The sequence below is a fragment of the Marmota monax genome, unplaced genomic scaffold (assembly GCF_021218885.2).
Source record: "Marmota monax isolate L192 unplaced genomic scaffold, Marmota_monax_Labrador192_F-V1.1 WCK01_AAM20220418_F8-fsc00055, whole genome shotgun sequence".
Classification (NCBI taxonomy): Eukaryota; Metazoa; Chordata; class Mammalia; order Rodentia; family Sciuridae; genus Marmota; species Marmota monax.
The window spans coordinates 9,939,699-9,960,756 of NW_026695205.1; the positions used below are offsets into that span (position 1 = coordinate 9,939,699).

At 56.9% G+C, this 21,058-nt stretch overlaps 1 protein-coding gene and 2 non-coding genes across 10 annotated transcripts in view; 1 reads left to right on the forward strand and 2 right to left on the reverse strand.

Moving 5' to 3' along the window:
* Positions 1 to 799: 799 nt before the first annotated feature.
* Positions 800 to 871, forward strand: Trnap-agg (transfer RNA proline (anticodon AGG)). The gene has a single exon. It is a non-coding gene; the product is annotated as a tRNA-Pro (tRNA).
* A 508-nt stretch (positions 872 to 1,379) lies between these two features.
* Trnap-cgg (transfer RNA proline (anticodon CGG)) lies at positions 1,380 to 1,451 on the reverse strand. The gene has a single exon. It is a non-coding gene; the product is annotated as a tRNA-Pro (tRNA).
* A 7,840-nt stretch (positions 1,452 to 9,291) lies between these two features.
* The window catches only part of Rcsd1 (RCSD domain containing 1), a 53,112-nt gene continuing 41,345 nt past the window's right edge, over positions 9,292 to 21,058 (reverse strand). For 5 of the 8 annotated variants that reach the window (XM_058574394.1, XM_046430024.2, XM_046430023.2 and 2 more), the window contains 4 exons: positions 20,442 to 20,513; positions 17,527 to 17,730; positions 15,480 to 16,172; positions 13,602 to 13,691 (listed from right to left, as the gene is read on the reverse strand). In XM_058574394.1, the coding sequence (XP_058430377.1) occupies positions 13,626 to 13,691; positions 15,480 to 16,172; positions 17,527 to 17,730; positions 20,442 to 20,513 (1,035 nt within the window). In that variant the 3' untranslated portion in view covers positions 13,602 to 13,625. Of the gene's footprint in view, positions 10,678 to 11,192; positions 12,810 to 13,601; positions 13,692 to 15,479; positions 16,173 to 17,526; positions 17,731 to 20,441; positions 20,514 to 21,058 lie in introns of those variants that run through there. The other 3 variants (XM_058574390.1, XM_058574392.1, XM_058574391.1) reach the window with 3 other exon arrangements.

Consider the following 21,058-nt stretch of genomic DNA (forward strand, 5'->3'; position numbering starts at 1 on the left):
AAGTTCCAAAATTTGTATTGATAAGGATTTTGAGACCAATTGCAGTCATTCAGAATTATTCAGAGTCCCAGCTTTGCTAAAGATGTTCTACCTCAATGCAAAGTATTTAAAAATTTAAAATATAGATAAGAAGCCATTCCTTCTACATTTAATGAAAGATATTGGGACAACAGGCAGCAATTATACAATTGGTTGGCAATTATACAGTAGAATTCAGTGATGGTGCCAGGTATCCCGCCCTCTGATAAATCAAAGCAGACAAGATTCAACCCAATTATGTGCCACATAAATTGTTTTTGATATGCTGAAAGATCTTTTTGTGGGAAGGTCAGAGTCTGAAACACAAGCAGATAGGTTCTCCTGCTGAAGAGAACAGTCGCAGTAAAAACACAGGGACGGCAGGGTGGGACTTAGAAATCTGGCATTAAAAAGTATCCGCAAGAAACCAACAATCTTACCATAAAGGGACAGAGAACAAGTGCAACCTGCGAAACTCAGTAAAGGGGAGAGTCTGGAATCTGCCACCGGGACATTGCTACCTGCTCCGTGCAATTTATTAGTCATGGATATAAATAGAATTATGGTTTTGAAATAAGAGGTCAGTATTACGCTGGTGATGACATCGTTGCTTTCTTCTGTGTCGCTTATTTTCAAAGAGTAAAAGGAAAATAAAAAACCAGAGGGCTATTTAAAACAAGAAACAAAAAACAGAGAATATAAACACGAACAACCACTTGGGGGCGCATTAACTAAACTGCTCCACCTTCCTTTATGATGACTGAAAGCCCAGAGCCGCAGCGGCTCGTTGGTCTAGGGGTATGATTCTCGCTTAGGGTGCGAGAGGTCCCGGGTTCAAATCCCGGACGAGCCCTCTTTTGCACGCCGCAGTTTAATTGACTTTTGGGGACACAGGTAAATCAACGCGGTGACTAAGCGTCTGGGCGAAACTCTGGAGGGACGCCCTGGAACTTACAGCACGCTTCACCCTCAAATACTGCGCGAAGACCTAGAAAGTGTGTGAGGGACACAAACCTGGCCCCAACCCGCTGGTGCAGCGGGTGCGCGGCGCCCCCCGGGGGTCCTCGGCCTGGGGGTTCGTGCTCCCTGCGGGGCCGCCCCTGGCTCGCGGGCTCCGGAGCTGCCGCGGCCCCGTGGGCTTGCAGCCCCGCAGGAGGCCGCGGGCAGCGGAGACGAGCGAGGCGCCGGGGCTCTAGGGCCCTGCGCTCGGCCGCACGGTTCGGGCTACCGTAGGAACTGAGCTCGCTCGATCTGACTTCGAAGACCGGGACGGACACCGGAGCTCGTGGGACCGGAACAGTCGCCCGAATGGGCTGTGTGAGGAAAATAAAATCCTTCAGGTGTGGCTTGAGAAAAAGCCTGGGCTCGTCCGGGATTTGAACCCGGGACCTCTCGCACCCGAAGCGAGAATCATACCCCTAGACCAACGAGCCGCCCTCGGGAGCAGCGCTCCCCGCGCCGCCCTTCAGCCTCACCGCCTCGCCGCGCTTCCGGGTCCGCGGTACGCGACTCGCGGAGGCTCTCGGCTCTGGGCCTGGAGCCTTCCCACCCACCGCGCGGGGTTGCAGCCCAGGCGCCTGCACTGCCCCGGGCTCCGCGCGACACTGGGGAAGAGCCCGGGCTCTCGAGCGGGGCGCCGCGCTGCAACCCGGGGAGGAGCCGGGGCTCCCGAGCGGGGCTCTGAGCTGAACCCCGGGGAGGAGCCCGGCTCTGGAGCGGGGCTCTGTGCTGCACCCCAGAAAGGGGCCAGGACCTCTGGAGCCGGGCTCCGCGCTGCGCGCTGTGCGCTGCACCCCGGGGAGGAGCCAGGCTCCGGATCCGGGCTCCGGGCTGCACCCCGGGAGGAGCCGGGACCTCTGGAGCGGGGCTCCGCGCTGCACCCCTGGGAGGAGCCAGGCTCCGGATCCGGGCTCCGGGCTGCATCCCGGGAGGAGCCGGGACCTCTGGAGCCGGGTTCCGCGCTGCACCCCGGGGAGGAGCCAGGCTCCGGATCCGGGCTCCGCGCTGTACCCCGGGGGGAGCCGGGACCTCTGGAGCCGGGCTCCGCGCTGCACCCCGGGGAGGAGCCGGGACCTCTGGAGCCGGGCTCCGCGCTGTGCGCTGCACCCCGGGGAGGAGCCGAGCTCCCGAGCGGGGCTCCGCGCTGTACCCCGGGAGGAGCCGGGCCCTCTGGAGCCGGGCTCCGCGCTGCACCCCGGGAGGAGCCGGGACCTCTGGAGCGGGGCTCCGCGCTGCACCCCGGGGAGGAGCCAGGCTCCGGATCCGGGCTCCGCGCTGTACCCCGGGAGGAGCCGGGCCCTCTGGAGCCGGGCTCCGCGCTGCACCCCGGGGAGGAGCCGGGCTCCCGAGCGGAGCTGTGCAGCTCTGGCGGCGACTCGCCGAGGGGCTCCACTGCCGCTGGAGCCAGGTGACCCGGGCGTGAGCCAGTGCCGCAGGGCGCGTGTCGGGGAGGGTGGGAGAGCACCGCGCCTGGCTCGAAGGGACGAAGACGAAGGAAGCGTCGGAAAGAACCGCACAGCACTGCCTCCCGAGGGCCACTCGGGTTCCTGCGCGCTCCCGCACTCGGCCAGCTCGGCCAACCCCGTCGGCTCTGCTGAGATTGCCCCATTTTGCAGACCAAGAAATCGAGGCCCGGGGTGTTCAGTCGGTCACTTAGGACACAGAGCTACGAAGCAGCAGCGGCAGCGGTGAGGTCCCGCGACCCGGGGAGGTGCGCGAACGTGGGCAGGGTGGCGGTTAAGGGGACTGCGGCTGGGGAGAGGGACTGGTGGCTTGAAGGGGGGGAGCACAGGGGGCGGGGTCTTTTCTCCCCCTGCGCACAAATCTGAGCCTGTGGCTGCGTCCTGCTCCCGGCTTCCTGCTCCTGCGCTCCGGGGCCACGTGGCAGAGGTCCTTCGTTTCTGAAGCCCTCTTCCACCGTGGACTGCCTTTCATTCAGGGGTATGGGATCCATTGCCCTGTCGCCTGAGGGTCCAGATGGTGTGTTTGCCCTGTCACTTCTGTGGGGGTGGGGTACTTGGGATTGAACCCAGGGCCACTTTATCACTGAGCCACATCCCCAGCCCTATTTTATTTTGAGGCAGGGTCTTGTAAGTGGCTTAGGCCTTACTTAGCTGCTGGCTGGCTGGCCTCCAATTTGCCATCCTCCTGCTTCAGCCTCCGGAATTGCTGCCCTCTCACCTTTTGACCGGGAGCGCCCCTCCTCTTCCTTTCCTCCTTCTCCCTCCCTCTCTTGATGCTGAGGGCTCTTGGGGCGCCACTTAATGAGGAGGTCAGAGGAGGCTCAAGCCCTTGGGCGGTGTGAAAGGAGAAATACAAGTGGGGACAATGGAAATAAAGACCAAAAGGTGAGGCAGAGACCTGATGGTCCTGGGGCAGGGACTCGGTCTGTTTGGAGGGCAGCGCCGTCTATGCCCTCCTTAGGCTCTGGGCGCTGTAAACTCTGACCGCTCTCCTTTTCGACACCACTTTTCCTCCTCCTGCTGAACTAAGTCGTGAGAGCTGGGTATTGTCCCCACTGATTCAGGGATGCGTGAGTGTGGGAGAGGGCAAGCCACGTTTCGCCCTTCCGGGGAGGTGGTGCTTGCGCCCTGCCTGATCCTCCCCTTCCACTCACCAGGGTGCACAGAGTCAGCAAAGCTGAGACCTTTCCCACCTTTGCAGAGCGGCACTCTCCATGTTTTTTGGTGGTGGTGGCTTTCCCATCCCTTTACGGCCATTTGTAATGGCTTCCAACTATTCCAGCAAGACAATGAGCGCCCTTTTCTTTATTCTTCTATTGTATGGTAAAAAACTGGTGTCCAAAGTTGCACTGACATAAATATTGCCCAATTAGCCTATTTGGGTGTAAACTTTTCCCATTTTCTGGATTATTTCCAAAGGGTATACTCTCCAAGTTGGCAGGGTCAGAGGGATGAACATTTTACACCTTGACTGCTTTTGTGAGCTTTTGTTTTTGTACTGGCTCTTGATGCGATTCATCCCCAAGGAGCTTGACTTGACTGCTTAGCAAGTAAGGCAAAAACAGGAAGAAGAGGAGCAGGCCCTTGCCGGCCAAGTATAACTCCGCCATTCATTGAGACCCATGATCCAGTCTTCTAATTCCACTTCAGGGTTTGGGTGGCAAACAAGTTTTTGAGAATGGTGATATTGTAAAAAGAATTATTGAAGAGAATGCTGACTTGGGGTCAAATGTATGAGAGGGAGCAGATGAAGTTAGGAGAGAGTCGTGGCAGGGGGGTGACAAGGTAGAGGCCAGCCTTTGAAACTTAGAAAGACTCTCAAAAAACACTGGATAGAGCCCAGTGGTGGACGCCAGTTTAACCCCCAGTGCAGGCAGGAGGGGAGGGTGATAAGAATGACTCTGGATGGTGTATTGAAACTCAGAATGTTAAATCATTTGTTTGGGGGAATTAGTGAACTTTATAACTAATGTTTGCTCACCACTGAGTTCTGACCCAACTTAAGTTTAAGTGGCGCTGACTTGGCCTACCTTGGGATTTAAGGGCTGGGGAGCTGGGTGTGATGGTGCACACCTGTAATCCCAGCAGCTCAGGAGGCTGAGTAAGGAGGATTGCAAATTCAAAACCAGCCTCAGCAAAAGTGAGGCGCAAAACAACTCAGTGAGACCCTGTCTCTAAATACAAAAAAGGGCCGGGGATGTGGCTCAGTGGTTGAGTGCCCCTGAGTTCAATCCCCAGTACTAAGAAAAAAAGAGGCACTGCTGGCTCAGTGGTTAAGCACCCCTGGGTTCAGTTCACAGTACTAAAAACAAAAACAAGCCATTGATAAGTGTGAGAACTACTTCTACAAGTCCACCCTCTCTCTCTCTCTCTCTCTCTCTCTCTCTCTCTATATATATATATATATATATATATATATATATGATATTATTTATTTATTTACTTATTTTGTTTTTCGTGTCTTCATACATGTACTTTGGATACTAATGTCCCTCACATTCCACCATTATTTCTAACCCCTGCCCCTCCCTTCTCCTCCTACCCCTCTGCCCTATCTGGAATTCTTATATTCCTCCCATGCTCCCCCTCCCTACCCCACTATGAATCATCTCCTTATATTAAAGAAAACATTCGGCATTTGGTTTTTTGGGATTGGCTAACTTCACTTAGCATTATTTTCTCTAACTCCATCAATTTACCTGCAAATGCCATGATTTTATTCTCTTTTATTGCTGAGTAATATTCCATTGTGTGTATATGCCACATTTTATTTTATCCATTCATCTACTGAAGGGCATCTAGGTTGGTTTCACAGTTTAGCTGTTGTGAATTGTGCTGCTATAAACATTCAGGTGGCTGTGTCCCTGTAGTATGCTGCTTTTAAGTCCTTTGGGTATAGACCGAGGAGAGGGATAACTGGGTCAAATGATGGTTCCATTCCCAGTTTTCCAAGGAATCTCTACTGCCGGGTTTCTGTTCTCTCGACTAAAAGGCTCAGGGTTTACTCCAGTTGAACTGGGCTGACTGGGCTGCACAAAATAACCACACAAGAGACACAAACACCTTTTTCATTGGGGTCACTGTGACGGCTCCTCTGACCTTAAGGGTCCACAGGAAGAGAGAGAGCGAGAGCACGCGCTGACCCCTTTTATTGAGGAGAAGCTACTCAAATGAGGCAAAGGGTCAGGTTCAGGGGGCTGAGTCTATCTTCATGATGTCCACTGTCAGCAGGTTGACTGACACCTGGGTAGGCCACACCCAAGGGCACAGTAAGAGAAGGGGACACACACAAGGCACTTCCATGGAAGATTCTATCCTAAACAGGGCAAGGGGTTAGATTACAAAGGAACAGGTGAGCGTAGCTCCACCCACGGGGCTGTAGGAAGACACACCCGTGCACCAGACACTGACCCTTGAACCCCAAGAAGGGTGGGGAAAGCTCTGCCACTTTTCTGTGACTGAGCACCTCAGCACCCAGCCTGGAGTGTGACTCAGTCACGTGCAAGGTTGGTCTCCCACACTCTACTGCTTTCCATATAGGCTGCACCAATTTGCAGTCCCACCAGCAGTGAATGAGTGAGCCTGTCTCCCCACATTCTTGCCAACACTCACTGTTGCCTATATTCTTGAGCATTGCCGTTCTGACTGGAGTGAGATGAAATCTTAGTTTTGATTTGCATTTCTCTAATCGCTAGAGGTGATGAGCATTTTTTCATGTTTGCCGATTGGTTGTCTATCCTCTTCTGAGAAGTCTCTGTTCAGGAGACTCGTACAGCACAAGAATTAAAATCAAGAATCAGTAAATGGGATGGACTCAAACTAAAAAGCTTCTTCTCAGCAAAAGAAGCACTCTGTGAGGTGAACAGAGCCTGCATCCGGGAGCAAATCTTTACCCCTCACATCAGCTAGAGCACTAATCTCCAGGGTACATAAAGAACTCAAAAAGCTAAACACCAAAAAAACAAATAACCCAAGATCATAAATGGGCCAAGGACCTGAACGGTCCACCACTTTCAAGTAATTTTCCTACATTTCTGGGTCAAACCACACAGTGCAGGGCCTCGTTCGTTACTTACCAGGGCACCCGCTGGGATACAGGGTGCCGCCGCTTTTGCCAGCATCGTCTGGACAGGAGCCAGGGCCCTCCAGCTCCTTTGGACACACCCGCTGTCCCGCTGTCCTGCTGTCCCGCTGTCCCGCAGCAGGAGGGCCTGAGGAGACTTCTCGTGCTCAGAGGGGCGTGGTTTGGCTCCGCAGGCTCCCTCTGGCTGCAGGCCTGGCATTCCTTCATCACAGCCTCTCCCCTGAGGGTCTCAGAGAGCCACAGCTTCCTGCCCCAGTGCACCACAGTGGGCCTCCCTGGAGCTCCACAGCTCTCCTGGGACTCAGGGCAGAGCTGGAATAATGGCCTTTCTTCAGCCTCCTCCGTGGTCAGGAGACCAGGGCCACCCTGGAGCCAGGGTCATGCGGGAGGTGGGGGGAGCTAGGGAGTCAGAGAAGTGGTGTCTTCGCCAAGACTTCTGTGCCCTGTGCTCTTCCCTTTTAACCCTTTTTGGGAAGGATCTCAAAAACCAACTCGCACCATGGGGTGAATGACACAGGACGCGCAAAACATGATGTCTCTCTGGAATTTTTGCCTTTTGACTGGGAAGGAGGACACCAAGGGAGTCAGTTGCTAATTTTGACATTTTACACAACTGGATGAGACAAGGGAGGGGTGGGAGGCAACGATGTTGAAGACAATCCCCTTCCCACTGTGAACTTGGTTCGATCATTCATTATCTGGCAACTATTTACTGAGTACCTGCTATGTCAGCGGCCTGGACACAGTGACGGGTAGTAGTGGTGACGTCTTGGACCTCCTGGGGCTCAGGTGCACTCTGGACACGTGACACTTTATGGCACAGAACAACAAGGCTGATTTCCTTGGTGACTTGTGAAACCTAGTCCCATTTTATTTGCGCAGCATTTGATTTTCCCCGGTGCCTGCGACGTCTTCATGAGCCAACTGATCACACTTTCGTGAGACCTTCTGTTCATGTTATTTTTACCTGGTTCACAGAGCACAAAGTTCACTAGAACTAAGCAAAATTTAATTTTGAAGCCAACAATGGACGAGTGTTGTGGGTGCTGCTCAGTTGGGGACAGTCGCTTTCCTCCTGCCCCGGGTGGTGTCCTTTGGTAACAGCGCTTTGCAGGAGCCGACACTGCATCGGGCCTCTCCTCTCTCAGACGCAGGTGCTGCTGCCTGCCAGAGGCCTCTCTAGTCCCTGGAGCCAATGGACCCTTCCCTGGGGTCTGCAGGCTAGGAGGAGCCTGCCTAAGGATATGGCCCACTGTGTGAGTCAGCTTTCTGTCTCTGAGACCAAAATACTTATCCAAAACATCTTAGAGGAGGAAATGTGCGTTTGGATCGCGGTTTCAGAGGTCTCGGTCCATGGTCAGCTGGCTCCATTGCAGAGACATCGTGGTGGAGGGGCACGGCGGCGAGGAAAGCTGCCCAGGAGCAGAGGGGGGGGAGGGGGCTGGGACTGGATCAGCCCCAGTGACCAGCTTCCTCCAACTGGGCCCACCTCCAGTAATCCACTCAGCCACCGCTGAGGAGGGCAGCGTCCGGATCATGTCCTAGAGCCTTGCTGCGCTGGGGACAGTGTTGCCAAGCCCCCCAGAGGGGGAAGCAGGGCCCCAAGTGAGATCCCTGAGTTACTCGAGCACCTGTTCCTCCTGCGTGTGGACTTTCCGTCCTGTGACCAGCAGAGCGGTGTGTGAGGGGCTGGGAGCGAGCTCTGCCTTCCTCTGCCCATCTGAGCTGGGCTCCTGTCACCAGCAGTGTCCTCACTCATTCGATGGCATCAAACTTTCACCAGAACAAAAGAGTCCAATTGAAAGAATCAACTGCTTTCCTTTCCACTCAGTTATTCCTTTATTTGACATGTATTAATCGAGCATCAGCCGGCCAGTCCTGGTCCAAATCCTGCGCAGCCACATGGACTTGGTTTCCTGTGTGAGAGCGCAAGGCTCAGAGGCCAGGGCTCTTCAAGGTCGCGGAGTTGCTGTCCCCTGTGCGGCTGAAAGAGCAGCAAGGCCCCCTTGCAGGCACCGGCAGGTCTGTTCAAAGCACACAGAATGTTTTTTCCCTTGCTCTCTCTCTGGAGTAAGGAAGGCCCAGTCTGAAATTCGAGCGTGACTACAGGAAGAGTGGAAGAAGGAGTCCGACTCCTCTCCTGCCTTATTGCTGTGGAAGATCTGTGTTCTATTTTTAGCCTCTAAATGAACCTAAATAAAGGCCTTCCTGCCCTGGTTCTGACTTTGTGCCACCTAAGATGCCAATGGCCTTCTGCAACCCCAGTTCAGAAGTCCCCAGGTCAACCAGGCCGGGGCAAGGCCTGATGGAGGGGCTCCAGGAGGACAGAGGACACCTTTATGGCAGTACCACAAAAGGGCCTCCTGTCCCTAGGGGACCCCTGCCCAGAGGCCCCATCAGCAGTTGGCACGGCCTGGGGTGGGTCACTGCTTTCTCACGCGGATCAAATGGTGTGGTTGACAAGGGTCAGGGTAGGAAGGGCTCCTGGCCATCAGGCTGGCTCCCCCAACCCCCACCCCCTCCCCTGCTCCTTTCTCATGTGCCACTGGGTTTAGACCCTCAAGAAGTGTGCCCTCCTTCTCCACCCCAGGCTTCTGTTCCACACTGTTCTTAGCACAGTCGTGTGCACACCCCCCCAGAGCTCGCCCAGATCTGTGTGTGAGCAGACCCCGTCCACAGACAAACAGTACACAGACCTCAAAATAACCGACACACGTATCTCCCAAATTCTGTTAGAATCTAGAGTTTATCATAGCAACCACAGTATCAGTCTCAACCAGGTTTCAAGTTCGTTACAAAGTTACAAACTATTTAAAAACAATTTGAAAAAAATGCATGAGAATCTCAAATGTGAACACTGTGCTGGATTTAGAAAGACTAAATTGGATGAGAAACCTGAGGTACCCTGGTGACACCAGGCCTTTCTGTCTGGCACTGTTGTGACGTCAGGGGCCGAGTGGCCTGACGAGCTCCCACTGCCACACCAGCTGCTGAGGCACTAGATGCCAAGCCAGAGAAGACCCCAGGCACACGAAGGGACCCCTCCCCTCACGGGTCAAGGAGCGGTGGCCGGGCCTTGCACCTCCATGTTCTCTCCAACGGTATTAAACACGAGCCACCGGTGAGGGTGAGGACAGACCCGCCTGGGTCAGCAGAAGGCCGGGCTGAGGCTCAGGAGAGGCTCCAGCCAGGGGAGCAGGAGGGGTGTCTGCATGGGCAGCTCGAGGCTCCTCCTGGAGGCTGCAGTGGGCACCGACGGCTACACAGGCGGGCGGAATCAGCCAGCGTTGCTCAGGGGCCCAGCTTGGCCACCAGCCTCTCTGTGGAGTCCCTCCGGCCCCCTCCTGGTGGCAGCAGGCTTGCCCTGAGCCAGCACCCACTGGGAGTCTCAGCTGGAGACCGTGGACAGGAGAGCTCCTGAGGTGGAATAAGCCAAACTTTTTTCTCTTTAAGGTTTCAGTAAGTCTCTCTTTGGGTCCAATGTTTTCAGAATCGGCTGGGCAGCTCACATGTGCAGAAGCTGAAAAGCTGTCTCTGGGGCCTTGATACAGTTTAAGATTTTCTATAAATTACAGGAATTCTATTTTTAGCAAGATGATTTTCTTCCTTTCCACCCACCCAAAGTTAATTTTTACTGACCTTGGAGAACCACAGAGATCTTAGACTAGTGAAAGGCTGCGACTGTACACAGGCAGCATCAGGTGAGCCCAGTCAGCTCAACGGGCGGTGGGCTGCTGGGAGAGTGGGGGGGGTGCCCAGGTCCCCAGGCTGTCCCATTCCCTGGGGAGCTGTCACCACAGTCAGTGGCTTTAAACATTGACAGAGTCCATCAAATGACACAAGCTCAAGCTGATAAGCTGCTGCCCGTGGATTCACTCTCCATCCACTGGGACGTCCGGCATGGAGGCCAGGAACAGCCGTCCGGGTTCCCGTGTCCCCCGCCGGCTTCGGACGGCATCTTCTGCTTCTGCGATGGCTTCATTTGCTGCTGCTGCTGCTGCTGCTGCTGCTACCATTTTTGCTGCCACTTCCAAAGAGATGTCTGTAGCAGCTTTGCCACTAGGGACCACGAGCTCCTTTTCACATTTTGGTGTCCTGGAAGGGGCTGTCATCCTGTAAAGAGGGGGAGAGCATGAGTTGGAAGCGAATGAGAATGGGAAGCTGGACGCTCAGCAGCCTCCCTGGGGATGCCCCATGAGGCGAGACCCAGGCTGGGGGCAGCAGTGTTCACGACGTTAGGAGCTTGACATCACCTTTACAGGCACCCACCCATCCCCATTAACTCTGTATTAAGGTGAGACAGTGAAGCACAGAGTGGGGAAGTGGCTTCCCCTAGGTCACACAGCTAGTAAGTGGTGGAGTCAAGATTTAAATCCAAGGACCAGAGCTTGAGTCCTCCACTCCAAGGGGATTCCCATTCAATTTCCTTTTCCTGAAATATGGCTCCAAGTTCTATGGCAACATACACATGGGAAAATATCACAGTGAAATGAAAAGAGATTGCTGAGCTGGGGTGTGGCTCCCCTGCCCTGTGCCAGGCCCTGGGTTTGACACCCAGCACTGCAAAAACTAAATAGAGGCCTGATGCTGGTGTAAAAGGACAACCACGGGCGATTCACTTGCCATTCATTCTAAGGTTCACTGTTAGCGAGCTCCTCCTGCGCCAGCAGCTGGGCCGGGACTCAGGCCTCCTCCACCAGCTGAGAAATGGAGACTTTCATGAACGTGCCCATGGTATGTGACGTGGACCATCCTAGTGAGCTTTCCTGACCCCAAGCAAATGCACAAGGAGGTTGGACATTTATCCTGGGGACAATCAAGAAGGCCCAGGAGGAGAGGGTGGAGATGCCTGGCGGCCAGGGCTGGGCCCAGGTAGGTCTGCAGCAAGGGCAGCAGTGAGAGCTCTCAGTGACAGCAGAGCAGGGAGGAGGCGGCTGCTGGTGGGGAATGGTGGGTGCAGAGGCTGGCTGCCTGCAGCCTAGCTCCCACCATGAGGCAATGGGGAGCCATGAAGGGCAGGGACTCCAGCAAAGCTCAGCGGGTAGAGAAGAGTGGACTTCATTTCCCTGCCAGCAGTATCCAGTCTCAGGACAGGAGAGGCGCCAACAGAGGTGGTATTTTTAGGAAGAAGAATTTGGTGTGAGTGTGAGGGGCTAGTCTGGAGCCCAGGAATTCTGGTGGGAGTTGTTGTGGCTGATACAGAAATGAGAAGGAGACCGTGGCAGTGCTGGGAAGGAGGCCAGCAGAGGGGTCCCCGGGAAGGACCGTGCCTAAGGAAGGTGGAGGTGGGAATGCAGGGCCATGCACCACCAAGAACTGGAGGGACAGGGCCATCAGTGGAGCCTCAGCCACCTGCCCGGGGTCTGGGAGTCTAAGGAAGAGGAGGAAGGTTCCAAGTGAAAGTGGAGGAAGCAAAGAGCCCGGCCTGGGGCAGCCTGGAGCTGGGGGGGAGGTGCCCAGGCTGGCGCCACCCCAGTGAGGCTCGTCCTTGGCAAACCTGGCTGCCCCGCCCAGTCGGATGGTGGGTGCTGTAGGGACCCCCTGCAGCGCCTCCCTCCCTCGCGACCTGCTGTTCCAATGCGCCACCTGCCCGCCACGGCAAGCCCCTGGAAGACTCACTCCTTTGCGAGGAAATGTTAAATGCCCGTGAGGGGTGACGAGGAGCGGGCTGGCCCCTCAGAGGCCCTCTCACATCTCTGCCCTGCCTTCCCCTGAAGAGCAGAGCGCCCGTCCGGGGGCTCCCCAGCAGGCCGGTGGAGGGCACACCCGTGCCTCTGTCTTTCCCACGCGGAGCCCCGGTGTCTCCCCCGGTGTGGGGGTGAGTGGTGGTCAGCGCACGCTGCTTGCATTCACCCGGTCAGAACTAGTCCATCTGACCAATGTATTTCTGCCAATCAAGGCACACGGCAGGGACTGGATCAGCGGGTGGAGGAGCGGCTTAGGGTGTGTCTGCCTCTGCCAGGTGGGGAGGACCTAGGACAGCGGTACCCGAAGCTGTCACGGTGGCCCTCGCTGGCTGGCGCTGCCTTTGCACTGGACGCGGGCATTCTGATCCTCACCTTGACCAGGCTGGGGAGGGACAGAAGAGCCGAGGCAACGACCCTTGCAGACTGAAGTCCGCACGGGGCGGAGGAGCTCTGAAGGCCGTTTGAGCTGATGACCACAGCGGGTCCCAATCTGTCACAGTGATTGAAATCAGTGACCCGGGGCAGCTCCTGGGCCTCCTGAAGCCTGGATGTCTGTCTCTGTAAACCCAGGGACTGGGTTAAAACCCAGGTTTTGCATCTCAGTGAAATAAGAAAAGGAGGAGGGTGGAGAGGCTGCTGTTTGGGGGTGACCCCTGGGGGCTTCGCCAAGGTTCCTTTGTCAGGCATGTGCTAAGGGGAGACCTTGAGCCAGCCCCAGGCTCCCGCAGGCTGCGGGAAGCCTCCTCCCCGAGACCCCCTGAGGTGCGGTCCTGCCCTGCTAGCTCTAAATCCAAGGGACTCGACCCTTCAGGATGGGAGGATGCTGTCGGTGAGGTGAGAAGCTCCTGGCAAGGCAGGCACCTCTAGCCTGAGCACAATCAGATTTGGGAACCATGGGACCCGCTTGGACCCTGGAAGGAGGAAGGACAGGCTTGTACGTGCCTTCTGGGGCATGGTGGACTCTCCGAGCTCCAGGGGCTTTAAATCTAGATTGCGCACTATAAATCTAGGCTAAGGGGGCTGGGGACATAGCTCAGTTGGGAAAGCGCTTGCCTTGCACGCACAAGGCCCTGGGTTCAATCCCCAGCACCACACACACACACACACACACACACACACACGCAAAAAAAAAATCTAGGCTACAGGTGTTTCCCTTAGAATGGAGGGTGTAGGAAATCGGAAGCATCTTTGCTTCATGGAGGAGCCCAAGGGGTCTCAGTCACACCTCCTTGTCTTCCCTCTGGTTTGCGTGATGGAGTGGAGGGCTCCTGGGAGTTTTTCAACCACCCACTTCCCTTCCACCTTAGACCTGTCCTTGGGTTACTGCTCTGGGGTCAGCAATTTTCTCACCTCTTTTAAAGTTCATTCATTCACTCAACAAATATTTTTTAGGAACCTTTTACATTCCAAGTTCTGGAGTAGGTAGGTATCAGGGATGCACTAGGGGAAAAGAGTAGAAAAGATAATAATAAAACAAACATGAGAATTTCACAATGTGATACCCACCATAGTGACACAGTGGGCTAGTGGACAGTGACTGACGGGGAGGATGGACGCCTCTGAGAGAGCGTCCAGACAGGCTTAGGCGAGGAGGGGCCATCTAAGCTGAGAGCTGGGTGGGGGGTGGTAGTGGCCATGCGAGGGGGCAGAAGGTGAAGTTTTCCAGGGGAAAGGCAGGAATGGGTGCACCCAGTGTCTGAGGAACACCAGAACATCATCCCGGCTTGAGCACATAGCGGGGAGGGGTGGGAGAGAGGGACACGTCCAGTCCTGCCCCTGGAGCTGGCCAGTGCATCCTTATTTGGAAATAAGGTCTTTGCAGATGTAATTAAGGATTTCATGGTGAGATCACTCTGGATTTAGGGCAGACCCTATGCCCAATGGCTGATACCTTACAAGGGAGAGGAGAGGAAAATCTGAATCCCACAGGGGCCGCCCAAGGCCGGGTGAAGGTGCAGTTGCCGGCCATAGTGTGGCCAGCAGTGCTGACGAGCCCCAGGGCTGGAAGAGGCTGCAGGGCCACGGCAGGGAGGGACAGCTCTCCCGAGGCCCCGGGTCCAGAGGTCACGGCACTTAATTTTGGAGCCCAGGTCCCCAGAACAGTGAGGAAGTGTCTTTCTGTGGTTTTAAGCTGCCACATTTGTGGTCACTCATAGACAGCACCGACACAAGGGCGAGTGATTTTAGCCAAGAGCAGGTGATCCCCACTAACCACCCACCATGCCCCCACCCTGGGGTGCTGCACAGGAACAGAATACGCGGTGGGAATGAAAGTGGGAGCACAGCCAGGGGAGGCGCCTGGTAGGATGCGGGGGTGGCGAGTGACCCCTGAGGCACAGCGAGCAGGGAGGGGAGAACACGGGGTGCTGCGCTGACGGGGATGGGTGGGTGCTGCCAAGGTCTGGCCTTTGTCTTTTTGTGGTGCTGGGCACCGAACCCGAGGCACACAGGAGGCAAGTGCCACGCTCAGCCCAGTGAGATTTTGGGGGGAGATTTCAGGTCTTTGGGGGAAATTTCCCAAGTCTTTGGGGCTGGTTCTGTCCCTAAAGGTGAGCTCCAGCTGGGATCCTGGGAGCTGGGGAGGGGGAAGAGCCAGAGGAAGGTGGAAGGTCCAGAAGCGAGGAAGGTAGCGAGGCCAGCTGTCCCCTCCTCAGGGGCAGCAGGAGCCTAGGGCCTGAGTGGATGTCACAGAGAGCCTCCTGGGCTAACCGCTCAGCTCAAATGCCACCTTCACTGGAGGGTCCTCAACTCCTTCCCCGATCCCCACACCAACCCCTTCTCCGTCCCTCGTGCTTTGGGCTTCCCCAGGAGTGTCCTGCCTCCACGTCCACGTGCCGAGGAGCCGCTGGCCGACTTGCTAGTCTGGGAGTCTCTCTCTTTTCTTGGAAGGAGCACCCTGGTTTCACCCCGGGGCCCCCGACAGCCGTGAGCCCAGGGCCCTGCACTGGTGGCCTCAGTTCCCGACTGTGCAGGGCTCACGCCCTCCGCACACACTCAGCCTCCCGGAACTCCCCGTCAGCGAGGCGCTGACCACGAGAGACACACTTCCCTTCCTGTCCTGTCCCCTTGTCCTGTCAGCGACAGCCTGTCTCCCTGCAGCCTGCATGAGGCTGGAGCCAGCCGCCTTCGTTTCCGCCCACTGAGCTGCCTCATCACAAGCACAGGGCGTGTGACAGGGCACTCCCGGGCCTGCACAGCTGTCCTGGGTGACCGAGCCGGGCCACCTACCGTGGGGACCTTGCTGCTGGCCTCCAGTGTGGCGTGGCTGGAGCCCGGCTGCAGAGCTGCCGGCTCCTCTTGCTTTCCCTGGCCTTGCTCCTGTGCAGGGACATGGCCGTCCTTCAGGTCTTCAGGAGGACGCTGAGCGGCCTCGTCCCCGACAGCTTCGCGCTCCGGCTCCTCGGCACCTGGGCCCTCGTGTCCAGGCGGGTCCTCTCGGTTTCCAGCGCTCTCCCCCTTCTCCTCCGTGGACCTCGCCCTCTCCTTTTCCTCTCCGGCTGCCTCCTCCTGCACCGGGCCCCCGGGCCCAGCCTCTCTCTCTGGGCTGGCCGTTCGGGGAGGTTCTGGGGCCTCCTTTGCAGGGCTCTGGCCAGCTGCTTCTGAATTCTGCCCGGCCTCACCTTGCTTGGCCTCCCCTGGGGTGCTGGCCTTCTCCTCTGGCTTCCCTGTCCTGCTGGGCGTCCCCGGAGGAGGCTTCCCATCGCATCCTGGGGCTCCCCTGTCCCCCTCTCCCTCTGCCCCCTGGCTGGCCGGGGGCACCCCTGGGGCCCTGCTCTTGACTGTGAACACTTCTTCCCCGTTCTCCTCCCGGGTGCCGTTCCCCTGAGATGCCCTGAACTCTCCCAGCTCCCCGCAGTCCGACTGCGACCTTCGGAACCGCCTGGAGGGAGGGCGTCTCTTTATGGAGCCCCTGGTCCGCACCTGGAGAAAGAGAGAGAGAAACATCACCCAGAACCTGTGAAAGGGCCCAGAGGAGGCTGCTGTCCTTCCAGGGCCCACTAGTGCTCCCCAACCGCCCCCCACCCACGGCTCAGCTTCCTGGAGAAGCCCTCGGGCCTCTCGCCTGAGAAACAAGGGAGCTGGGCACGGCGCTGCCCTGGGAAACGCCACCGGTTTGGTGTCTGACTTAGCGATTTTGTGGGGAGATCTTTTTAAGGCGGTACCTATAAGCAATCAGTTCTTCAACTGCTCTGAGTGGACTCCGCCGTCGCCAGGCTTCTTCCTACACTGACGAGTTGGACACAGTCTGGCTCTAGTTTGTAAGAGTCGGGCTTTAACATTTTTTAGACAAAGGTGAGCCCACCAAGGAAGAGGCCTGAGGTCTGGAGATGGCCCGGCCCCGGTCAGGGACCTCGCGGGCTGAGCTGCACGGCCGTGACCAGCTTCCTCTCTTGCCCCGGCTGGGTCTGCCTTGCCCCTCAAAGCTGGCTCACACTGGCAAGGCTGAGCCGCGAATCCTTTGCTTCCTGGGAGTCAGGCCCAGGGTCGGGAGCCCTACCTCAGCAGCTCGGCGTGATCCTCTGCATCAAAAGTATGTAGGGCTCAGGATCAGGCTTCATCTGGGACACTAGGCTTTGCCCTACGTGACGGAAGCCGTGTCTCCTTTAACACTATGTAAACTAACGTTTTGTCATCTTATTTCCCCGCTGACGACATTTTGGTATCTGTCGATCCTAGCTCCTTCTCCGAGGCTTGGAGTAAGTTCTTGTTTCTCAGGGGACTTCCCTGGACCTGCTCCCTAGCTGCTGTCGGAGCCCCTGGGTGTGTGACCAGGCGCTGTCCTGCCTCCCTGCTGCTCCCTGCGCACTGTCCTGTGGGAAGGACGGCTCTCCACTGGGCGCCAGCTGCCTCGGGTCCCAGCACCCTGTGGTGAAGGACCTCTGCTCTGTGCCCAGGCAGCAACTCGAGCCTGCCCATCATCGGGTCAGAACAGGGAATCCTGCAGTCCTGGTGGCCCCGGCAGCCCTCTGTGTGAGCCACAGGTCAGGTCCTCACGTCTGTTTCCAGATCCTGAGGTCCCTGCCTGTGCAGCTGGGCTCCATTCTGAATCCCCACTGCTCTCCACAAAGCAGAGCCTACTCTGTCCCCAGACTGTGTCGGGCCACCACAGGGACAAGGCAGGGAGGGAGGAGAGAGGCGGCTAGCTGGAAGGTGAGCTTAGTTCAGGAGTCACTAGTGGGGGAGAGGAGCAGTTTCTTCCTCTCCAGGAATACAACAGGGGAGGGGACATGCAGGGTCACGTGGCCCAGCGTAGCACCTGGGAACCGGAGTTTACCTTATTGTAGCAGGGCAGGTGACTACCTTCGGGTGGCTGGTCGAAGCTGACAGGTACCTCCTCTGTCTCGCTAGGCCGGGGCCGCACGCCAGGACTGCTGGGGGTGGACGGGGGACTGTGAAACGGTGACACCATGGCCTTGAGTCCAGGACTCTTGGGCGAGGCCCCGGGCAGCAGAGCCGCTGGATCGAAGGTCAAATTGGCCTGTTGAGAAACGGCGAGGAATTTCAAGTAGGGGTGCGGAGAGGACCAGGGCTTCTACTTGGGCTTGTGGGTCTCCTGGCTCGGAACTGGCTGAGACTGGTTAACTCGAGGCTTCTCCTGTTACTTGGCAGCCAGTTCTCTGGGGCCACAGCATGGCCTGCTCCCTCTCTCCAGCTACCTGGCTTGCCACACGCTGTCTTCCAACGCTGGCGGGTCCAACCAAGGGGCCGGCACCGGTACCGCCCCAGCTGGTAGCCCAAACAGCAGCTGCTAGGCACCGCAGGTCCCCGGGTCTCACGGAAGGTCGGTCCCCATCGCTGCCAGCCACTCAGCAGCAGCTGCTACGCAGCGGAGGCCCCGCTTGGCACTGGCAGATGTCACCTCGGCAGCAGCCCTGCGCGTGGGGTCTGTTCTCACGAACACATCGGAAACCTGGCAAGGGACCTCTCCCCGGAGCTCGTGCCTCAGCCTCCTGGTTCCCTCCTGGTGGGTGGCCAGCATGGTGGCCACCGCTGCCTCCTCTCAGGTGGGAGGGGCAGAACACATCAGCGCGTGCCTCACTGGGAAGTCACGGTGCAGGTGAGTCTGCATCCAAATCGCCGAGGGTGACCAAAGGGAGGGTTGGGCAGGGGAGGGCGGGTAGACCCCAACCCAGCCGCTGCCATGGCAGGAGGCATCAGCGAAGAGAGTGCGCGAGTGTCCCCCTCCTGCCCTCTCATCGCCAAGTCACTGTGTGTCCTCCAGACAGCAGTGGGACCTCATCAAGAAGAGACAGACCAGGACAGGCAGCTGCAACCGGAGGTCCATGGGTTCTCCATGATGACTCACCCGACTGCAAATACTGGGTCTTGCACTTCACAGCTGCTGTGTGACCTTCTGCCAGCCCAGGAGCCTGTCTGAGTCTCAGGTTGTTATCTTTCCTTTCCTTTTAGGCTGAACTCCAGAGTCTTTATAGAGGACCCTGTTTGCTATCTTCTGTGGCTCACGGCTCTTACCTCACAGGCACACCCTCCTGACTGCCCTGGGCCCCCACCTCCTCCAGCCAAGGGAGGTGCACTCAGGACTTGCAAACTACAGAGTACTAATGGGTTTAAGAAAGCATCAGTATTTTTATTGTGATCCTAATAAAGGATGAATAAGGCCAGAATGAATCATGGAAATAATTAAATGTAGCCAGGTGCAGTGGCACATGCCTGTAATCCCAGCAGCTCGGGAGGCTGAGGCAGGAGACTGCAAGTTCAAAGCCAGCCTCAGCAACAGCAAGGCGCTAAGCAACTTAGTGAGGCCCTGTCTCTAAATAAAATACAAAACAGGCTGGGGATGTGGCTCAGTGGCCAAGTGCCCCTGAGTTCAATCCCTGGTACAAATAAATAAATAAACAAAAAATGAAACGTATAAAGTATTCAAGTGAAGAAGCGACGCCCTGAGCCCAAGCCAAGTCAAGAAGCAGCACGTAATCAGTGCCACGGGGAGGCTCAGCCCTCAGAGCCCAGGGAGTGGAGCAGGGCCAGCTCAGGGCTTGGGGCAGAGCGCCTTCTCCTGGCTGTTAAAGGAGGGCTCTCCGCCCCTCCAGATTTTTCGCAGGGAGATCCCTCCCTGTGGCTGCTTGCAAGTGAAGTGGATCTTACTAATCAACCACACAGCAACAAAGAAAGTTGACCTTTGAATCAAGGACATTCTAGTGAAGAGAATCCAGTTCCTAACGGATGCAGTAGGACATGAGAGGGAAATCCACGCTGACAGTGGCTTCCCTGTCCCCTCCCCAACCCGTCCCCCCATGGGCTTTGGCTGACCTTCTTAAGGAGGCTCAACAGCTACATGTCCAGATCTCATTCTGAACTCGCCAAGTTTTCCCAAAAGGCTCATTAGTGACCGGGAAAGGGAACGGACGCACGCAGGGTACGGAGCTTGGGAACTAATCTCCGGCACTTGGACAAGAGTATGGAGGGCCGCAGGGAGCGGAGGCAGGTCCCCGGCTCCACCCCTAGTGGGCTGCCAGGAGGAGTTCTGGAGTGCTGGGCCCTTCTGAGATCCCTGGAGGGTACGTGGAGCCCGGAGCCTAGAGTACAGGACAGTACCTTGGCCCCCAAAGACCAAGGTTGAGAGGCCCTGATGGATCAGCAGGAGCTGGCCCACCACACACCAGATCTTAGCCTTTCCCTCCATGTCTTTCACTGTATCAGGTGTGAAAACCTTGTCTCCCCCACAAGATTCTGAGCTCAGGGCAGAGTCGTCTGTTCATGGACACCCCATGGGGCCTGCCCAGCCATGGGTACAGTTTCCAAGGGTTCTAGGCACACAGTGGAGGGGCAGGGCAGAATGCTGGCCAACCAAGGGATCTGGTCATGTCCCCGCCACACACAGTGGCTCTGTTGCAGCCCTGAGTAAGGCTGAAGCGGTGTGTGGCTGGCTCAGGCCTTTGAGCAGAGGGCTCCGTCTTCCTGGAGTGTTTCTTGCAGTTAAAGTGTACTTTTCCAAGACTTTCGAGGCACCCATTACCTGTCCACTCATGCGTGACATGGTCCTTGTTAGATCTTTGCCCCAGGTGAAGGCTGCCAGTCTCGCCCTTTAGGGCAATTTGGTCATTAACTGGTGACAGGGGACAACTATCCAGGTGAAAATGGGGAGCACCCCTTGAAGCCCCCAAGACCTGCGACTTTGGGATGAGAAATGGAAGAAAGCGAGCAGCGGGACACACACTCTGCACCTACCTGGAGCTTCTCGATCAGGGGCGAGCTCTTCACCTTGACTTTGGGCGGGTGGCCAGCACTGGGCGGTGATTTCTATGGAACAAATGGACCAACACGAGCAAGTGAGTGAGGTGAAGAGGGCGGGCTCTGTGGCGCCCAGAGCCGGGTGGAGGACAAGAGGAGACACGGCCTTGCTCACCCCACTGCTTAGTCCCATGCCTACCTGGCCTCAGGCCCAGGCAGCCCGGTCCCCCATCTCACCACCAGCAAGACCACTTGAGTCTAGGAAAAGTCAGGGAGTCCCCCATGCCAGGGAGAATGACTTCATTGTGTCTGTGGGCAGCACATCTGCACCTGCTAACCTCCAGCAAGGTGAGTCACCCCCTGGGGGCACAAGAGGCCCAAGGCCTCTGTTGCACTAATCTCTTCTGGAAGCTCCCGCCTGTGGCATTGTTTAGAACTCTCCATTCTCCCAGGCACTTTAACCCAGTGGAGGTGGATTGCAGATCTGTCCTGTTCCAGCCACCGGCTGAGTTGTATGAGGATGGTTCAGCTCCTGCCCTCGAGGCAGCCGTCCCCGGCTGACGTGTCACAGGTGTGTCTGGGATGAACTCAGGTCAGGAACCCTGTCTGCCTCT